The sequence below is a fragment of the Tenebrio molitor genome, chromosome 2, assembly GCF_963966145.1.
Source record: "Tenebrio molitor chromosome 2, icTenMoli1.1, whole genome shotgun sequence".
Taxonomy (NCBI): Eukaryota; Metazoa; Arthropoda; class Insecta; order Coleoptera; family Tenebrionidae; genus Tenebrio; species Tenebrio molitor.
The window spans coordinates 28,408,717-28,424,776 of record NC_091047.1 but is presented as its reverse complement, the minus strand read 5'-3'; the positions used below and the strand labels follow the sequence as shown (position 1 = coordinate 28,424,776).

Here is a 16,060-nt window from a genome sequence, read left to right as displayed (position 1 = left end):
TGCTGCAGCTCTGCACTGAGGTCAGTCAGGTCACAACACAATTATCACTGAAAATTGAAAAGTGACAAGTGCCGCACAGTTGATTGTTTTTCGCTCGCTCCGCAAAAAATCTCGACTCCCATGATTTTAGCTTAACGTGTCGTTCTGCGGACGATTTGCGCTGATCTGCGAACGATTTTCACTTGTGCTGCGTACGATTTTACTGTGTCGCATGAAACTAATTCACTGCCCGGGAATAAAATGAATGTAGTGCGCCTAAAGAAGTTTTCACTTCAAAAAAAATATAGCAAACTCTTGCCTTTCGGGCTTTACTCAACACACCACCTCCAGCCTTTTCGCTCGTTTGCATTCCCAAACTCTCCTTTCTAAATCCCCCGCCCATACAAAACTACGTTACAATTTACAATTGGAGCAAAACCCTTTCGGATACGTTCAAGAGCTTCTCGAGTTTAATGCAGACCACCCTCGCGACGCCCCCTGCATACATCACGATATATTTCCGACATTTCTCGTTTATTTTTCAGGAACAATATAAATTCATCTACGACACCCTAGAAGAGTATGTGACGTGCGGCAACTCCTGGTTTCCCGTGAGCGAACTGTCTCAAAGACTCAAACAAAAGTCGGCCAAGAACGCAATTACGAAACTGAACGAGTACCAAAGAGAGTACACTTTGATATGCAAGCAGACCCCCAGGTTCACGATCGGTGACTGCGCCGGGGGCCACAGAGGTGACAATCGCAAGAAGAACAGAGACGTCCTCATTGTTCCGCGTAAGTTGACCCAACTTGTGTGATCTTCGTCTTATTCTAATTACTTGTTTTGTGTGTAAACAGCCGACAATTTCCGACCATATTTGACTTCATTCCAGGGGAATAATTACACGGATTACATTAACGCCGTGTTTGTGGATGTGAGTATAATTCAAAACCTTCAAGGGTGAGGGTTGAGAAGTGGGGTTAAGAGACCAATTGTTGCTCCGCGGTACGGTGGCCGACAGATACGGTGATAAACAAAAAGACTAAAATCCAATCAAATAAAAACACACCAATACAGCGGATTTTTTCGAAACAAAAATAAAATCAATTCTGTTACGTTTTATTACGCGCTAGTAGCTAACATAACCTTGAAGTAGGAGTTGTTACGTCATGGCTGTCACATTACTGGCGCACGTTTGAAATTTGAACGACAGCTTCGAGGCTACATTTGCTCCAATGTTTCCTTTTCACGATCTGATGTGATAAAACCCGACATTAGCAGCGTTTGCTTCTGTACCGTTAAATCAAGACTATAGCAGCGCTTGTTCTACAATTCCCGGTATTATGCAGAGTGTTGTTATTTTAGGGTTACACAAAGCCTAGAGAATACATAGTCACGGAATGGCCTTTAAAATCAACATGCGGAGAATTCTGGTCGCTCGTCTACGACTACGAATGCTCAGCCGTCGTGGTCCTTTGTGTTCCTCCGCATAATTCGGTAAGTAGAAGCCAAAGTAGATTAGAGCTTACTCTCTTCCATACAAATTATGTAAATGAAGATTAATATACAGCGCTCTCGATCAGTAATAAATTTATTTTGTCTTTTCCTCTGGCTGGACAAGCAAAACAGTGCATCTAATGAAAATACATCGCAATGTAACTTTGCCAAAGTTGTGCATTAAATTTCGCCAACAAATTTCCTGTGTAGAATTCTGGCATCGCAATTTATCTCTATTATTGTTTGTGGTCGTGCGTCCATATAAAGAATTGTATCCGTCTTTCCGGTTTAATAAATTGAACGCCGAGTTAGAAATTTTTAAAATTGAAAACGACCATTTCCGGATAGAAATGCTGAGATCGGCGGAAACGCTATGCCATAGGGGGAGCAGACCCGGGGGCACTTATAAAATGAACATTGATTTTTAAAGTTCTGCTTCAGGCGGTGCAGTTGTTACCTAGAAATAGTTTCTCCAGTACCAAGAACAGCATAAGTGAAACACTGAGATGATTATTATTTAAATAAGTCTTCCCAAGATTGTAATAAATAAATACAGGGTTATGGACCGTAGAGTTCCCGCGAAAATTTAATGTGTTGCAACACAAAATACAGTTTAAAACAGCGCCCTGATTTAATTTTAAATAATTTATAATTTATAATCCATGATGGCATCATTGTTAATCATTTTAGAGTCTCACATAATAAAAAAATTCGTACGTCAGTTTTTAAGCGATTTTATCATGCATTCAAACGATGAAAAAACAGACATGATTCTGATCTTTGATGAGTGCTGTAAAAATACTGTTCAATCCGGATCTGCACATGTTTACTCTCAAAGATACCCAAATAGGCCTATTTCTAAAGTTTTTGTCTAACGTTGATTTCCTCCAATATTTCTTCTTATAACCTTACGTAGAGAACAAAATGACATTTTGACTTTTAAATGAAACTAGATACTTTGATTCCTGATTTGTAAAACGTTGAAGATCGTATCTAGCAATTTGAGCTTTTGGTATTTTGTGTTGGATAACATGAAATTTTCACGGGAACTCAATATTTCAAGCAGATAGACAGAAGTACTTCTAGTGTGGATGGACTTTTTACACATGTTCCTTATAGTATTTTTCTAACAAATAACGGCTAAAATTATAAATCAAATGAACAAATCAATTTTATTTCAAACTTCTACCTGAAGGGCTAGGCTTGTTTCCTCTTAAGTCACAAATGAGTCAGAACAACATTTTAGTATTTTTATTTATTATTTTATTACTATATACTTTCTTTCTACTTTACTCAGCATTTCTTTCATATTGAAATTAATAGGTATATCTTTTGCGAAGCGTTAAGTATAGCTTATTTATACTTTAATCCTCCACTCTCTTCACTAATAATTTTAAAAACGGTCTTAATTAAAGGAGCGCAATTTGGAATTAAGTGGAAATTCCTCGTAAAATCCGATCTCCGCACGTAGTAAGCTCTTTCCTAGTCGGATTACAATAATTATATTCCGCTGACACTCAATGGGAAATCTCACCCGGATTAGCAATGCCTGTACTGGATTTTAATACCGTTTATGCCTTGCTAAACTCCTTCCTGTCCCAGACGTATCGCACTTTTACATTTTTAATGGAAAAATAAATCGATTCCGGCAAAACTCAGTTGAAAATAAACAATGTGCTCTGAAACTGCCATAAACTTTTGACAAATCAACTTTCATAACACGAAATTACCATGAACTTGGGGTCGAAAAAACAAACTTTTCCCCTTTAATAGTGTCAAAGTGAAAATGTGCGGTACGTTCGTGTCGCGCTTTAAAAGCTGTCAAATATTAAAGTCGTCGATCATTGTCACGAATTTTTCTCGTTTCTAACTTGGCCAAAGAGTTTCCGATTGTTTCGCCGTGACTTCCAGAAGTTTAGGTTCAAATTAAGTCTGAAAAATAATGAACATCACCGAATTTACGTTTGTGAAAAATCTCATTTGGATTCGGAGTATTTGTTCGCATTAAGGGCGTCTCCTAAAAGTAGATGACGTTTGCCATTCACACGGGACATGACGGGACACTGAAACGGTCCTGAAGGACTTGAAACTGAAAATTTAAATTTTCAAATATTATAAAATGCTTTAACTCAATGAATTCAATTAATTTTAAAAATGTTATAAGATGATAAAATATCCCTCGCAATTTTTTTGATTTGTTTGATGTACAGTGGGGAGCACGGAATTTCGCACACCAATTTGTATGTCATTAAAAAAAACTATCTAGTCTAAGCTTTATGGTCATTATAATCAATCATGATTTATGTGATCATGACTGATGTTTCACCTAAACTGTGACGAAACTGCCGCCAGTATCTCATTTTAATTATGTTAGTGAAATGTCCAGTGTGTGCGAAATTCCGTGCTCGCCACTGTACCTCTCTCTGATCCCTTATTATTATGTATATATTTTAAAGTTTCTGTCTTTGAAGATGTATTGGATGTTTTTCTCCTTGGATATTTTGCAAAAAAAAAAAACGAAACAACACTTTGTGTGAAAAGAGAAACCGGTTTATCCTACGTTGTGTTGTGTTATTTATTTTTATTTTATTAAAGTTTTTCGAGAAATTTAAGGAATTACTTAAATGAAACGCTTGAACACACTTTGTGCTTTGGTGATGTTTAGTCCCAACAATAGTTATTTATACAACAAGTGAGTAAAGTAATACTTTTTTTTACGAGAAGAAAAATTTGCCGCTCGAGCGAAGCGAGTGCGCAAATCCGCCGAGTAAAAAAAAGATACTTTACTAACGAGTTGCATACAAAATTTTTGGCGCCCGTAAGTTTAGACAACAATTTTTTTCTACTTTGCGTTCGTACTGATGCTATTACCATACTGTTTTGCGTATCGTAATAGGAAAAGGCGTGATATAATAATAATAATACTAAAAATAGTGAAATTTAATTTTTTAATTTTGAGAGATACTGTGGTGTCGCGGCAGACCGCAGACGTGACCTTGGGTGGAATCCTTCAACTTTAACGGTTTTAAATTTTAAATTATTTTTTTTTCATTGAAATAGTGGCAAAGTAGAAAAAATACTGTATCACATCTCGTTTATAAGGCATTTTATCGCACTTACTCCTTTAGGGCACTCCTCGCTACGCTCGTCGTGCTCTAAAACCGTGCGTGCGATAAAATGCTTCTTATAAGACTCGTATCATAATATACTATTTCGACACTCAAAATATGAAAAAAAAACCCAAAATGCGTGCAAAAATGAACCGCAATGGCACTTTTTTTAACGCTTCTTGACCGATTCAAAACTCACATATTTTATGAACGCAAACGAACGAAAAAACTTGCACTTTTTTTGACGGACGTTAAAAAAATTTATAAATAAATAGATGAAATTAATAAACGAATTTTGGTGGATATCTTATTTAAGTTTTGTCAGAATTAATTTTACTTGCGGACCAATGAAATGAAATTTGGTTAAATAATAATATGTGAACACAATAATTACATTCATAAAACACTGAAACAATGTTAAAATATATTTGAGACGCGAACCAGATGATCTGATTAAGATTTAAATTGTCTCCCCTGTTAAATTGATCCCCCGCCTCTCGGTCAAATCTGGAATTAATATCGGAAAAAATCTTTTCACGTTCTTCAATCATTTTCCTTCCATCTTCTCACCCTCTTCTTGACCAAAATGGCAAATCAGTTGTGTTAGATTCTAAATTCATTATTTTAACCAATTACGAAAATGTTTCCAATGAAATGAAATTAAACAAATTTATAGTTATTTACGAACCAAGTGCGGGAAGACGCATTTTTTAAAGCACGAGCGACGAAGGAGCGAGTGCCTTTAATTAATGCGTGAATGAACGGAAGATGTCTTCATGCAAGTGGTTCGTACAATATTTTTTGTACGAAAATTAAATTATTTTTTTTTGTTTTAATACATAAACGAACATAAAACCAAGTAGGCAGTGATCTTTGGTTATTGGAAACAATTGCTTCACTTGATATTTCAATTTTTGCAATAATTTGTGAATTTTGTAGGAACAATTTTCAACGATTATAAATCTTTCCGTAATTTTTTAATGGAGGAAAACCTAGGGAAGTTGTATTTTATGAACTAAATTTTATTATTATCAAGACAGATTTTTTTTAATGCCTCAAAGGGCCATTGTTTTTTGCAATTTTTACATTCGAGTCGACTCGCTTCGGAGCGAGCGTTGGATGTTGGAAGCGTTGCTTTCAAGGCTATGAGTACAAAAAATTCTTTTAAAAACTCAAATTGGGCATGAAATGCTTTTATACTAAATCTAAGAATTATTCTACTTTTGCTTGAATTTCCCAAAACCTTTCCAATGACACTCAAATCGTTATTCACTCTCACTCTTTTTTGTGTTTTCTACCAACTGTTTCTAATTTGTTTCGTTACTTTTGTAACTACAAGTGCAAGCAATTTTTGTTATTTCCTAGGATGAAGCGTTTTGATTCTAATTTGCAATTCTCGCCTTTTAACTTTACACTTGAAAAAAATTCTAAACCTGTAGCTTATATAAAATACACCAAAAGACAAAAAAAAAAACAATTGCGAAACTTATCTGTTTCGTAAGCCATTTTCTAAAAGACAAGCACTCAGCCTTCTGGATATTTTTTACGTGCAATCTCTATGAGCATCTCAGCACTTTTACGATCTATTCTCCCGCGAATTGGGGGAATTACCAAATAACTTTACAACATTTGAGCATTTACTCTAATGGCACTTTCACGACTCTCTTCACATAATTTTTTTACCGGAACGTTAAAATTTCTCCACGAAAACCACTTCGAGACCGATTTAACGGCCGTCTGGATCTACCTCGGTCGGTTGAATGTTTATTTTTTATTTCGGCTCATCATTCTCCAAACTAACATCGCAGTAAATTTGGCGTCCGTGTTAATGCAGCATTTTCACAAAACAAATAATCCCGGATAATATATAGCAGATGCATAACCCAAATTCCGGCGAATAACTCGTTCCAGGTATGGTAAACGGGACAGATGGTGGAGCGAGACAGGGCAGCTATTAAACCCTAATCTAAAATGACTTTAGTAACAGCGACTACATGCCAAAACCACACATAATAATAGAGGTTTGTGTATGACACCTAAATAGATGAGACTGTACATCGAATTTCCGCTTGTCCACTTCTATTACACTACGTGATTTAACTTTCAATTATTCAGGACAAACACAAAATATTCACATGTTTGCGCTTGCTTTCTTTCAAGCTTAATGCCGTGTCCTTCGTTCCAACATGCAAACAATTTTATAAATTCCTTGTTTTTTACACCACCACATTTGTGATGATTGTGTCACATGTCGCATTTAACCTGTGTGGCAAAGCATTTTTACATAATTATGTCACTACCATGTAAAAATTATAACTAGGTATAATCTTGACAAAAACAAATTTCTGTGCAGTAAACAAAAAATTAATGTCGTGTCATTTGCTGAGAAGGCTGCAACCAATCTTACAAAGGAAGGTTCTTCAAAAGCGGAATAGTCAATCCTGTTTTGAAAGAAGCGTTTTGTGGGGCTATGGATTTTCGACCAACTTGTAAACGTATTGATAAACTTGTTGCAATTTTATGCAATGTAATATTGAAAATGCAATATTAACAAGACAGTTCACAAGTCTTGTATCACATTATGCAACATTAAATGTGTGTATGATCTGTTTCAATTCTAAATTTGCACCACCTGTTGAATTATGTTGGCAAAATAAAAATATTTCTAAATTGGGAATTGTTATAATCAAAGTTGGCAATATACCTAATTATTTTATAAACAAGATTCGAAAACAACGTAATTTACTTGACGCTAAAATGAAAACTGCTGTAGTAAAATGTTTCAAAGAGATAAAAAGGTTGACACCGTTCTTTTTCTTTATTCTAAAATCTTGAGTTGTAAAAACAGAAATTAACAGACACAGAATGATAACCTCACAAATACAACCTGACGCATTTTTCAGTTTTGCCGGTTGTATTTCTAACGTAGAATACAGTGTTGGTGGAAATTTAGAATTGAAACAGGCTATAGATAAAATTATTATTATTTTAAATCGTAAAAAATATGTTTTTGGATAACGACAGTGGCGGCTCGTACTAAAAAAATCTGGGTAGGCACTTAGGCCCTGCATAAGGATTCATGTATACCATTATACATATGCACTTTTTTTTTGTCATTTTACACAACTAACTCTAAGTCATCATCTAATAATTTGGTCCTTTTCGTTGATTTTGAAAAAAAAACTTGAAAATCCGGCAACATTAGCAAAAAAATATTCGACACTCTTTGATTTTACCTGAAGCGTCCTGTAATATTGAATTTAGTCTGTGGGCATAACAATGTGTGAACTTTGTTTGCTTGGGGAGCTATTGAACGAATTTTTGACTGCTCTCTTGCTATTACTGAAGCCACTGAAGCTCCGTCATACGTTTGACCTACCAATTTTTGTAGAAGATTGAATCTACTAAAAGTCGTTGTCAATAAGTTAAAAAGATCATCTGCCTTTCGACCTTTTGCCACGAGAAACAAACAGATTTATCTACTTCTGATTCTATGGTTTTTATTATCACTTTCGTGATGCTTTCAATTAACTCATTCTGAATGGTTTTTGATAAACCGCTAAATACAGAATATTCGTTTAAAAAAGTTTAAAATTTTTCATAATACGTACTTAAAAGTTTCGCGAGCTCTTTAAAATTGCCCTGATTTAATGACGTTTCTGTTTCATCGTGACCACGAAACGCCAATTCCTGTGTCGATAAATAGAGTGTCATATCGACTAAACGTTTTAAAATATCCCGATTCTCTTTCATTTTTTCGTTATGTCTCAAAATGCTTACCCGATGTCCCGAATCTAACGCAGCTGCAATGGTGTTGTTTCCCAAAAAGTTTGAATTTTAAGGCCGCGTGTACGTGTTCTTTCGAAATTTCGTGTTGCTGGGTTGACATTGCTAATTCTAATTGTTTCAAATTATTATAACCGGTTGAATTCCAGGGACTCCGTGTGTTTTCGCAAAATAATAAATAATACCAACAATACAATCTATTCTTGTTTATGCTTCCAGAAATCCATTGACACTTTTGATACCACGAAGTTGAAAACATGCGCGTGCACCGTCTCTTTTCATTATAAAGTAAATTTACCAGATCAGGACATGGTTTATTTAAATTTCGAACTATTTGTTTTTCATCATATTATGACAATGTGCGCGTGCGAGTTTCAGTAAGGCAGGCCTAGCCTGCACTTGGTTACGGTAGGTCCGATCGCCTACAGCTTAAGATCACACTATTTGTACATATATGATTCATATTGATTTACAATGTAAGCTGTTTCTAGTAACTGATATAAGGCTCATTAAATTATAAGTAAAATTCAAGTGTCCAGTACCCTATTAGGCTATGGGTATTTTTATATATGTAAATAAATTTCAAAATTTACGGTCTTTCTTTCTTGATTGCGCCTTCCTAGTTTTTATTTTTAACATATTTTATTATTAGATAGTATGTATTAGTATTGACAAATACAAATACAAATACACGAAACAGTATAAAATTTATTGTCTGGCTTTATCACAATCTAAAAAAAAGGTAAACATATGATCGATGACACTGTTGTCTTGTTTTATTCGTGAAAAAAAATCTTTTCAGTAATGCATTAGACGCTATCAAACTCATATAACAGCATGCGTACGTGTGTACGCTGGTACGCTTGGACTGCCAGGGTAGGCTAGCCCACCCGGACAACAAACAGCGATCGAGAGCCTAGTCGTACTTTCGGCTCGAGTTGACGCGAGAGAACACAGAAACTGATAGAATCGTACGTACGCACTAGCTTCGTCGGCCATAATCCAGGGTGGGCTCGCCTGCCTTCGTTCAACTTTCCAGCTAAACTGAAGCGCAACGTTGAATTAATAATAATTTAACAAAACAAATTATTCACGGTTTTCTGCATAGAACTTAGATTAAGATTAAATTCAGCAATTGTTTTTTTTTTTTATAAATCTATTAGACGTAATTTCTTCATTTTCGCTTTGAATATTTTGGGTAGGCACTGCCTACCCTGCCTACCCAGACCAGCCGCCACTGGATAACGATCAACATAATACATATTAATTTAAACAGTTCTAGTCAATTTTACATCTTTGCTCAAAGTGAAAAATTTTCCATGACTAAAACACTTTTTTAGTCAATTGTACCATAAAGTAGTATTTTTCGGTTTGAATATCTGGACGAAAACGTTATCTTTTCGTCAAAGCATTATTTTTCGTCCAAGGGCGAAAATAGTAGTTTATTTGACGAGTTTGTGTGTAAATTGGGCCTTTTTTGGCACGCGTGGGCCATTTTAAAACGTGAGTGAAACGAGCGTTTTAAAGGCCCACGAGTGCCAAAAAAGGCCCAATTTACACACGAACGAGTTGAATACAACGTTTTTTTGTTCGACGAGCCCCTTAAAGGCTTCAAACCGCTTAAAACCTTTAAAATTAGCTTGACGTTTCGTTTTGACAAGTTGTGACATTTATCAAAATCCGTTCAGATAGGAGAAAATTCTCAAATTGTGACAGTGTCGAACAAAAAATATTTTTTATCCACTGTGTTGTTAAGCAATGAATAACGTTCAACAACCGACAACAATTAAGTTGTCCAACCTGGCAACACTCAGGGTTGTTAATGAAATTTTTAACAGCCCGCATTTTTTCAAAATTTTACGGATCAAACGTCACTTTGACAATAGAATGAACATTTTTACGAGTATTTTTATTGCAATCGACTAAAAAATAATGTATGATAATGATACATGGACGAAAACGATAATTCGGACTCATTGCTGTTGCTGGACTCGGCGTTGCCTCGTCTAGCAATTTCCAGGAAATCGTCCGAAATATTTTCTTTTCGTCCTTATAACATAAATAACTTACTATTTCATCAATCATCACATATTGTAGTTTACAGCCACATAACTGAAATAATGATAAAATCGAGACATATTTGTCAATAAAGTGCAATATTGACACAAATGATCTGTTATTGAGTATTTCAAAATTTTACAGGGTTATGCGATTTTATTAATACTGTTTCGTTATTACGATACAAACAATTTTGTTCTTTAAATCATCTTGACAGTGTAGTTTTCAAAGAGATAAACTGGTCAGCATTTTGAGTTGTAAAATAGGTACTTAAAAATTCCCCAATTTTTGTTGTTTTTGCATACTTAATATAAGCCAATAAGTTATTATTGAAGCAATAATATTTGGATATCTTCCAATATGTTACATATTAGTATAATGGATTTCATATAAATGTTCATCAAGTGAGCTGTGGATTTGTAAAAGCACCTTTAATTTAGTTACATTTCAAAAGTCACATTTATGAAGGTCATGTCCAATAAATCTTTACTTGGTAAAAATACAAAGACAAAAACAAATAAGAATTACTTTAATTTAATCAGTAAAAAGACGTAACATTGCTTTTGAAATCAGCAATGTTAAAATGGACAAAAACTGAAAAATTAGTCAAATCGGGTTCGCGCAGAGCAAGCAACTTTGAAAGTCAAAGTTACTAGCTTTAGCTTTAATACCAACAGAAAATCAGATTTTCATGGCTTGCTTAGATGCACATTTATATGAAATTGAGTATATGCTTACGTTATAGTTATTAAGGTATCAAGGATGTTATAAGGTTGATAACGCGCGAGGTCGACAGAGTGAAACCCGAGGGCCTCCGGCCCGAGGGGAGTACGCCCACCGAGGGCGTATCATTATGACACCTGTGGTGCCTTCAAAACTTAATGTCCGACTAGTTTCGTATGTTTTTGGATTGACAATGATTGATTAATTTATACCAATGAGTCAAAATTTGGTCGTAACTAACGAACAATGAGCTTATAATGCCCTAGAGCCTGTTATTTGAAGATAATGCCCTAGGGGATTTTTTCTCTAATAACGTATCAGAAAACTGTGTCATTATCGTTCAATAACAACACAGTCGGACAATATCAATTCAACAACAATTATAACAACAGAAAATCCACTAAGAATATGTAAAACTAATAATTTTTATTAAAAAAATCAAATATTATCCTTTGTCGTAGATAAGAAATATAATGTTTATAGTTTGTCTCAATTCTAAATTTCCACCGGCTGTTGAATTATGTTGGCAAATAGCAAAATAAAAATATTTCTAAACTGGGGATTCTTATAAGTCTTATACCCAAAGTTGGCAATATTTTATAATTTATTAATTAATTATTTTATAAACATGATTCGAAAACATGAAAATTAGTTCATATGTTTATTTTGCTTGTAGAATTTGATTTTCTACCTACTTACTAGCTGCATTTTAAAAATGGTTTTCGTTCTTTTCCTGTAATCAAAAATTTTTAGTTGTAAAAACGGAAATTGACAGATAACCTAACAAATACAATCTGACGCATTTTTCACCAAACAGTGTTGCCGGTTGTATTTGCAACGTAGAAGTGTTGGTGGAAATTTAGAATTGAGACAGACTTTATATTCCTACATTTTATTAAAAAACAAGTTTGCCATACTTTTATTACGATCATAATGTTTATTGTAAAGTTGACTCAAGTTGCAAAAAACCACTTGTCGTTTGCAACAGCATTTTTTTCATATTTTAGAACCAAATAGAGGCACAAAGGGACCAGAAAATCATAGTTTGGGTTGAATATTTTCCATATAAGTACAGTTTTAAAGTAATTTCAAATGACTAATGCCATAAAAGTGCTGTTGCAAATGCAAAGTGTTTTTTTGCAACTTGCGTCAACTTTACCTATTATAGTACCTAGGTGAAAAAATATTGATAAATTCACACAACATGTGAGATCAGTAAAGACCCCATTTTATTAACATTGTTATTGATAAATAAATCACGATTTTTGAATAAAATTTGATTATTTCAGAAATTTTTCTGTAAACAATAAATTGTGGTCAAAAGCATTATTATACAGGTTGTTATGGAAGTCCATGTAGAAACTTTAATCGCCAGTAAGTATAGGTCGGAGTAAATTCCCAGATTTTATTTATAATTTTTCTAAAAGCATAATTTTTTTTTACAAATTTCTAACCCCCTATTTGACACCCCGCATATTGAAATTACTTTCCATTTTGTTTTAACTTTCCATTTCAAAATAATCGCAATGAAAAAATACGAAAGTTTTTGCTTGATAAAGTTTTTACGAGTTTTTACCCAAAAAACTTATTGCCTGTTTACCGGAATTTTACATCAGTTTCACGGGCACGTTTTCACTGTCAATAAATTTCGCTTTTGTTAAATTGTTGTGACACAGTTGTTAAATAACAATTTTGGGGAAAACTGGATTGGTCGTTATGCCTCGTTTTGTGGCCAGCTCGGTCACCTGATTTAAATCCATGTGATTTTTTTCTTGTGGGCACACATGAAACAATTAGTGTACGCTACCCCGGCTAACACTATTGAAGAACTAACCGCCCGTGTTACGCAAAATTCAACAAATAAATTAACAAATTAAGTTAATGTAAAAGGTGTTGGAAGTGTCTACCATCCGCAGCGGCGACACTGTCTCCGTAAATGAGGGGCATATCAGTTTTTTCGTCGTTATTTTAAAAACACATTTTTCGAATTGACAAAGATTTTTTGCTTTAACTAAGAGCCATCGTGGATTCAATTACATATAATTATTTTCAAAATTTGAAATCAAGATACTCTTGCAATGTGTATAATGGGTTGCGGCAAAAATTAATTCAGAAATACCCCTCCCTTGAATAATCCTGTATATTTAGTAATATTTATTTATACGTTCCCCATGTGCAGCCCCTTACGTGTTTATGCTTGCATTCAACGTTAATTAGATCATCGTCGGATTTAGCGAGCGTTTAAGGCCTCTCTCCACCCGATTACACTGATTCTCTCCGTGTGTTCCAGCAACAATTCCCACCCTTCTGGCCCGAGGGACGCACCCCGAAAAAATACGGTCCCGTCTTCACCATCGACCACATCTCTCACAATCACTACACCAACATCAAGACGTGGGTTTTTCGCATCAACAAGAAGGTTGTTTACTGAGAGACCGACCAACGGTGAAATATCGCGAAATGCATTATTTACTTATTTCAGATTGTCTCGCTGACTGAGCTGATGGCTGGGGTGAAGGCGCCCCCGAAAACCGTCCAGTTATTTCAACTAACTTGTTGGCCTATGGGGCATAAAGTGCCTACTTCGACTAATTCTTTGGTGGAGCTGATGAACATGGTGGAGAGGTGGAGACAGAGGACCGACTACGGACCAGTCTGCGTCGTCTCACCGTAAGGGTTTGATGTTTAATATTATCATATTTCATTTTATTTACTTCTTGCTTAATGCATTCCGATATCTAATAAATAACTAGTGAAATTTAAATCACTTAAATTCACAAAGACCATAATTGACCATTTTAATAATTAGTAATTACCTAAAGTACCTAACCTACTACAAACTTTAATTGAATATTGTTTTAAGGCTGTATTAACAAAAAAAATCCAGATATAGGTATTAACTACTAGGTATGTAGGTCTATATAGGACAAATTGATATTTTAGCCAAAATACTACTATCGTCGATGCTTAAACTGCGCTCTGTACGTGCAATCCCAAATGTTATTACACATTTGTCATTTGTTTTTTCAACTAACTTAATTTGGTTAATTTATTACATTGTAACGCAATGAATTTTGATAGCTTCTCGCTTGGTGCTCGTCATTTGTTTCAAAATGTAGTTATTTAAAAAAACAATTCTTATATGAGATTACACATGTCATCCATTGTTGTTTTCAGAATAAAAATCTCTATCAGAATTACTAAAAAAAAAGTACCTGTGTCCGTATTTCAAAAAAATATTTTGACAATTTAACCTTGAAGCACTTTGAGTTTTACGTGAATTTAGTACGCAATTTTGTAGCTTATTCACAACCATTTAATTTGGTGTATAGATAATTAAAATCCTCCAATAAATAAGAGAGCTATGGATTTGTCTGTTTTGTTGGGGACGCCCTGTATATTATACATACATTTTATCTTCTGCACTCCTTCTCCACATAAACTTTAACTATGCCAAATCTCACACTCCGTGCGCGCAATTTGCTTAAAAAGGGGTACAAAGGTTTTCCTTCACGTATTAATATACAGTGTGGAAACTACTTATGGAATAAATTCTGTAATTTCAAAACTAATGACATTTGTCGAAAACGCTGGAACAGGTCAATTTTTATTTATGATAATGCTTATTTTAAGTAGCTTTACTTATTCATGGCGTCATCCATTTTTGAGATATTACATCTTCTCTTTCTGATAGACCTTTATACTAGCTAAACGATAAATGAAAAAAATTGGTACTTTACATAACAATTTTTTTGAGAAAATGACAAAATTCAATTTAATTTAAACGTAAAAATTCTTTTGTATGGGTATTATTTAAAATAGAAGATTTATTTTAATATACCAAACAATTTAGAAGTTTTACGCCAGATAATTTGCGCTGAAATGAAACAAATCAGCCCTGACATTGTTGAGCGCAGTGTACAAAGTCTCGGTGAGTGCCAAATAGTTGGCGGGGACAATTTCAACATTTGCGTTACATTTTATTGTTAACCTTAGATCTTTGTTTTAAGGCCAATTAAAATTTTTACATTAAAAATTAAATTAAATGTTTGAAGTAAAATTTGTTATTTTCTCAAAAAAATTGTTATGTAAGGTACCAATGTTTTTCATTCATCGTTTAGCAGTTTAGGTAATAGGAAGGTCTATCAGAAACAGAAGAAAAAAATGAGGGTTGTCATTTAAAAAAATTGGTAATGACGTCATAACTCAAAAATGGATGATGTCATGAACAAGTGAAGTAACTTAAAATAAGCATTATGAGAAATAAAAATTGACCTGTTTCAGTGATTTCGACAATTGTCATTAGTTTTGAAATAACTGAATTTATTCCATAAGTAGTTTCCACACTGCATAGATTACATTTAGAACACGAAGCACACAAATTATTTATCATTTCGGTTTATTTTTCCAGAGATGGTCGGAGCCGTTGCGGTATTTATTGCGCGGCAAACGCTTGCATCGAACAAGTCATCCAACACGGTGAGGTCGATGTTTTCCAAGCTGTCAGAACCGTCAGAAGACATCGACCACAGCTAATTGAAAACATCGTGAGTTCGTTGATTGTTCGCAATCAATAAATCTGATCGCCTTTTTTGCAGACCGAATACAAATACTGCTACGACGTGGTGCTCCACTACGTCCTTCATTATTTGCAGAAAGACTTGGAAGAGATCAAGGTCAAGACCAAATAAAACTGATCGTTCACAAGTTTCAAATACGATGAACAACTGAGGCCAAATAATCTGTGAAACTATAAACCTAAGGAAATATTTTGAAATAAAAGTGAACCGCTATGTATATTTTTGTTACTTTGCCTTTAGACTATTAAATTATTGTACTGTATATTACTAGTGTTAACGATGAATAAAGGAAATGTTGTGTTAGATTTTTTTTCATGGAAATAAAT

General features: G+C 34.3%; 1 protein-coding gene across 1 annotated transcript in view; it reads left to right on the top strand.

The window, feature by feature from the left end:
• Ptp36E (protein tyrosine phosphatase 36E) overlaps positions 1-16,037 on the top strand; it is a 108,973-nt gene extending 92,936 nt beyond the window's left edge. The window contains exons 10-16 of the mRNA XM_069038440.1: positions 525-774; positions 838-914; positions 1,346-1,477; positions 13,445-13,573; positions 13,637-13,824; positions 15,566-15,701; positions 15,753-16,037. Coding sequence (XP_068894541.1) covers positions 525-774; positions 838-914; positions 1,346-1,477; positions 13,445-13,573; positions 13,637-13,824; positions 15,566-15,701; positions 15,753-15,845 — 1,005 coding nt within the window. The 3' untranslated portion in view covers positions 15,846-16,037. The remainder of the gene's footprint in view (positions 1-524; positions 775-837; positions 915-1,345; positions 1,478-13,444; positions 13,574-13,636; positions 13,825-15,565; positions 15,702-15,752) is intronic.
• Positions 16,038-16,060: the final 23 nt, after the last annotated feature.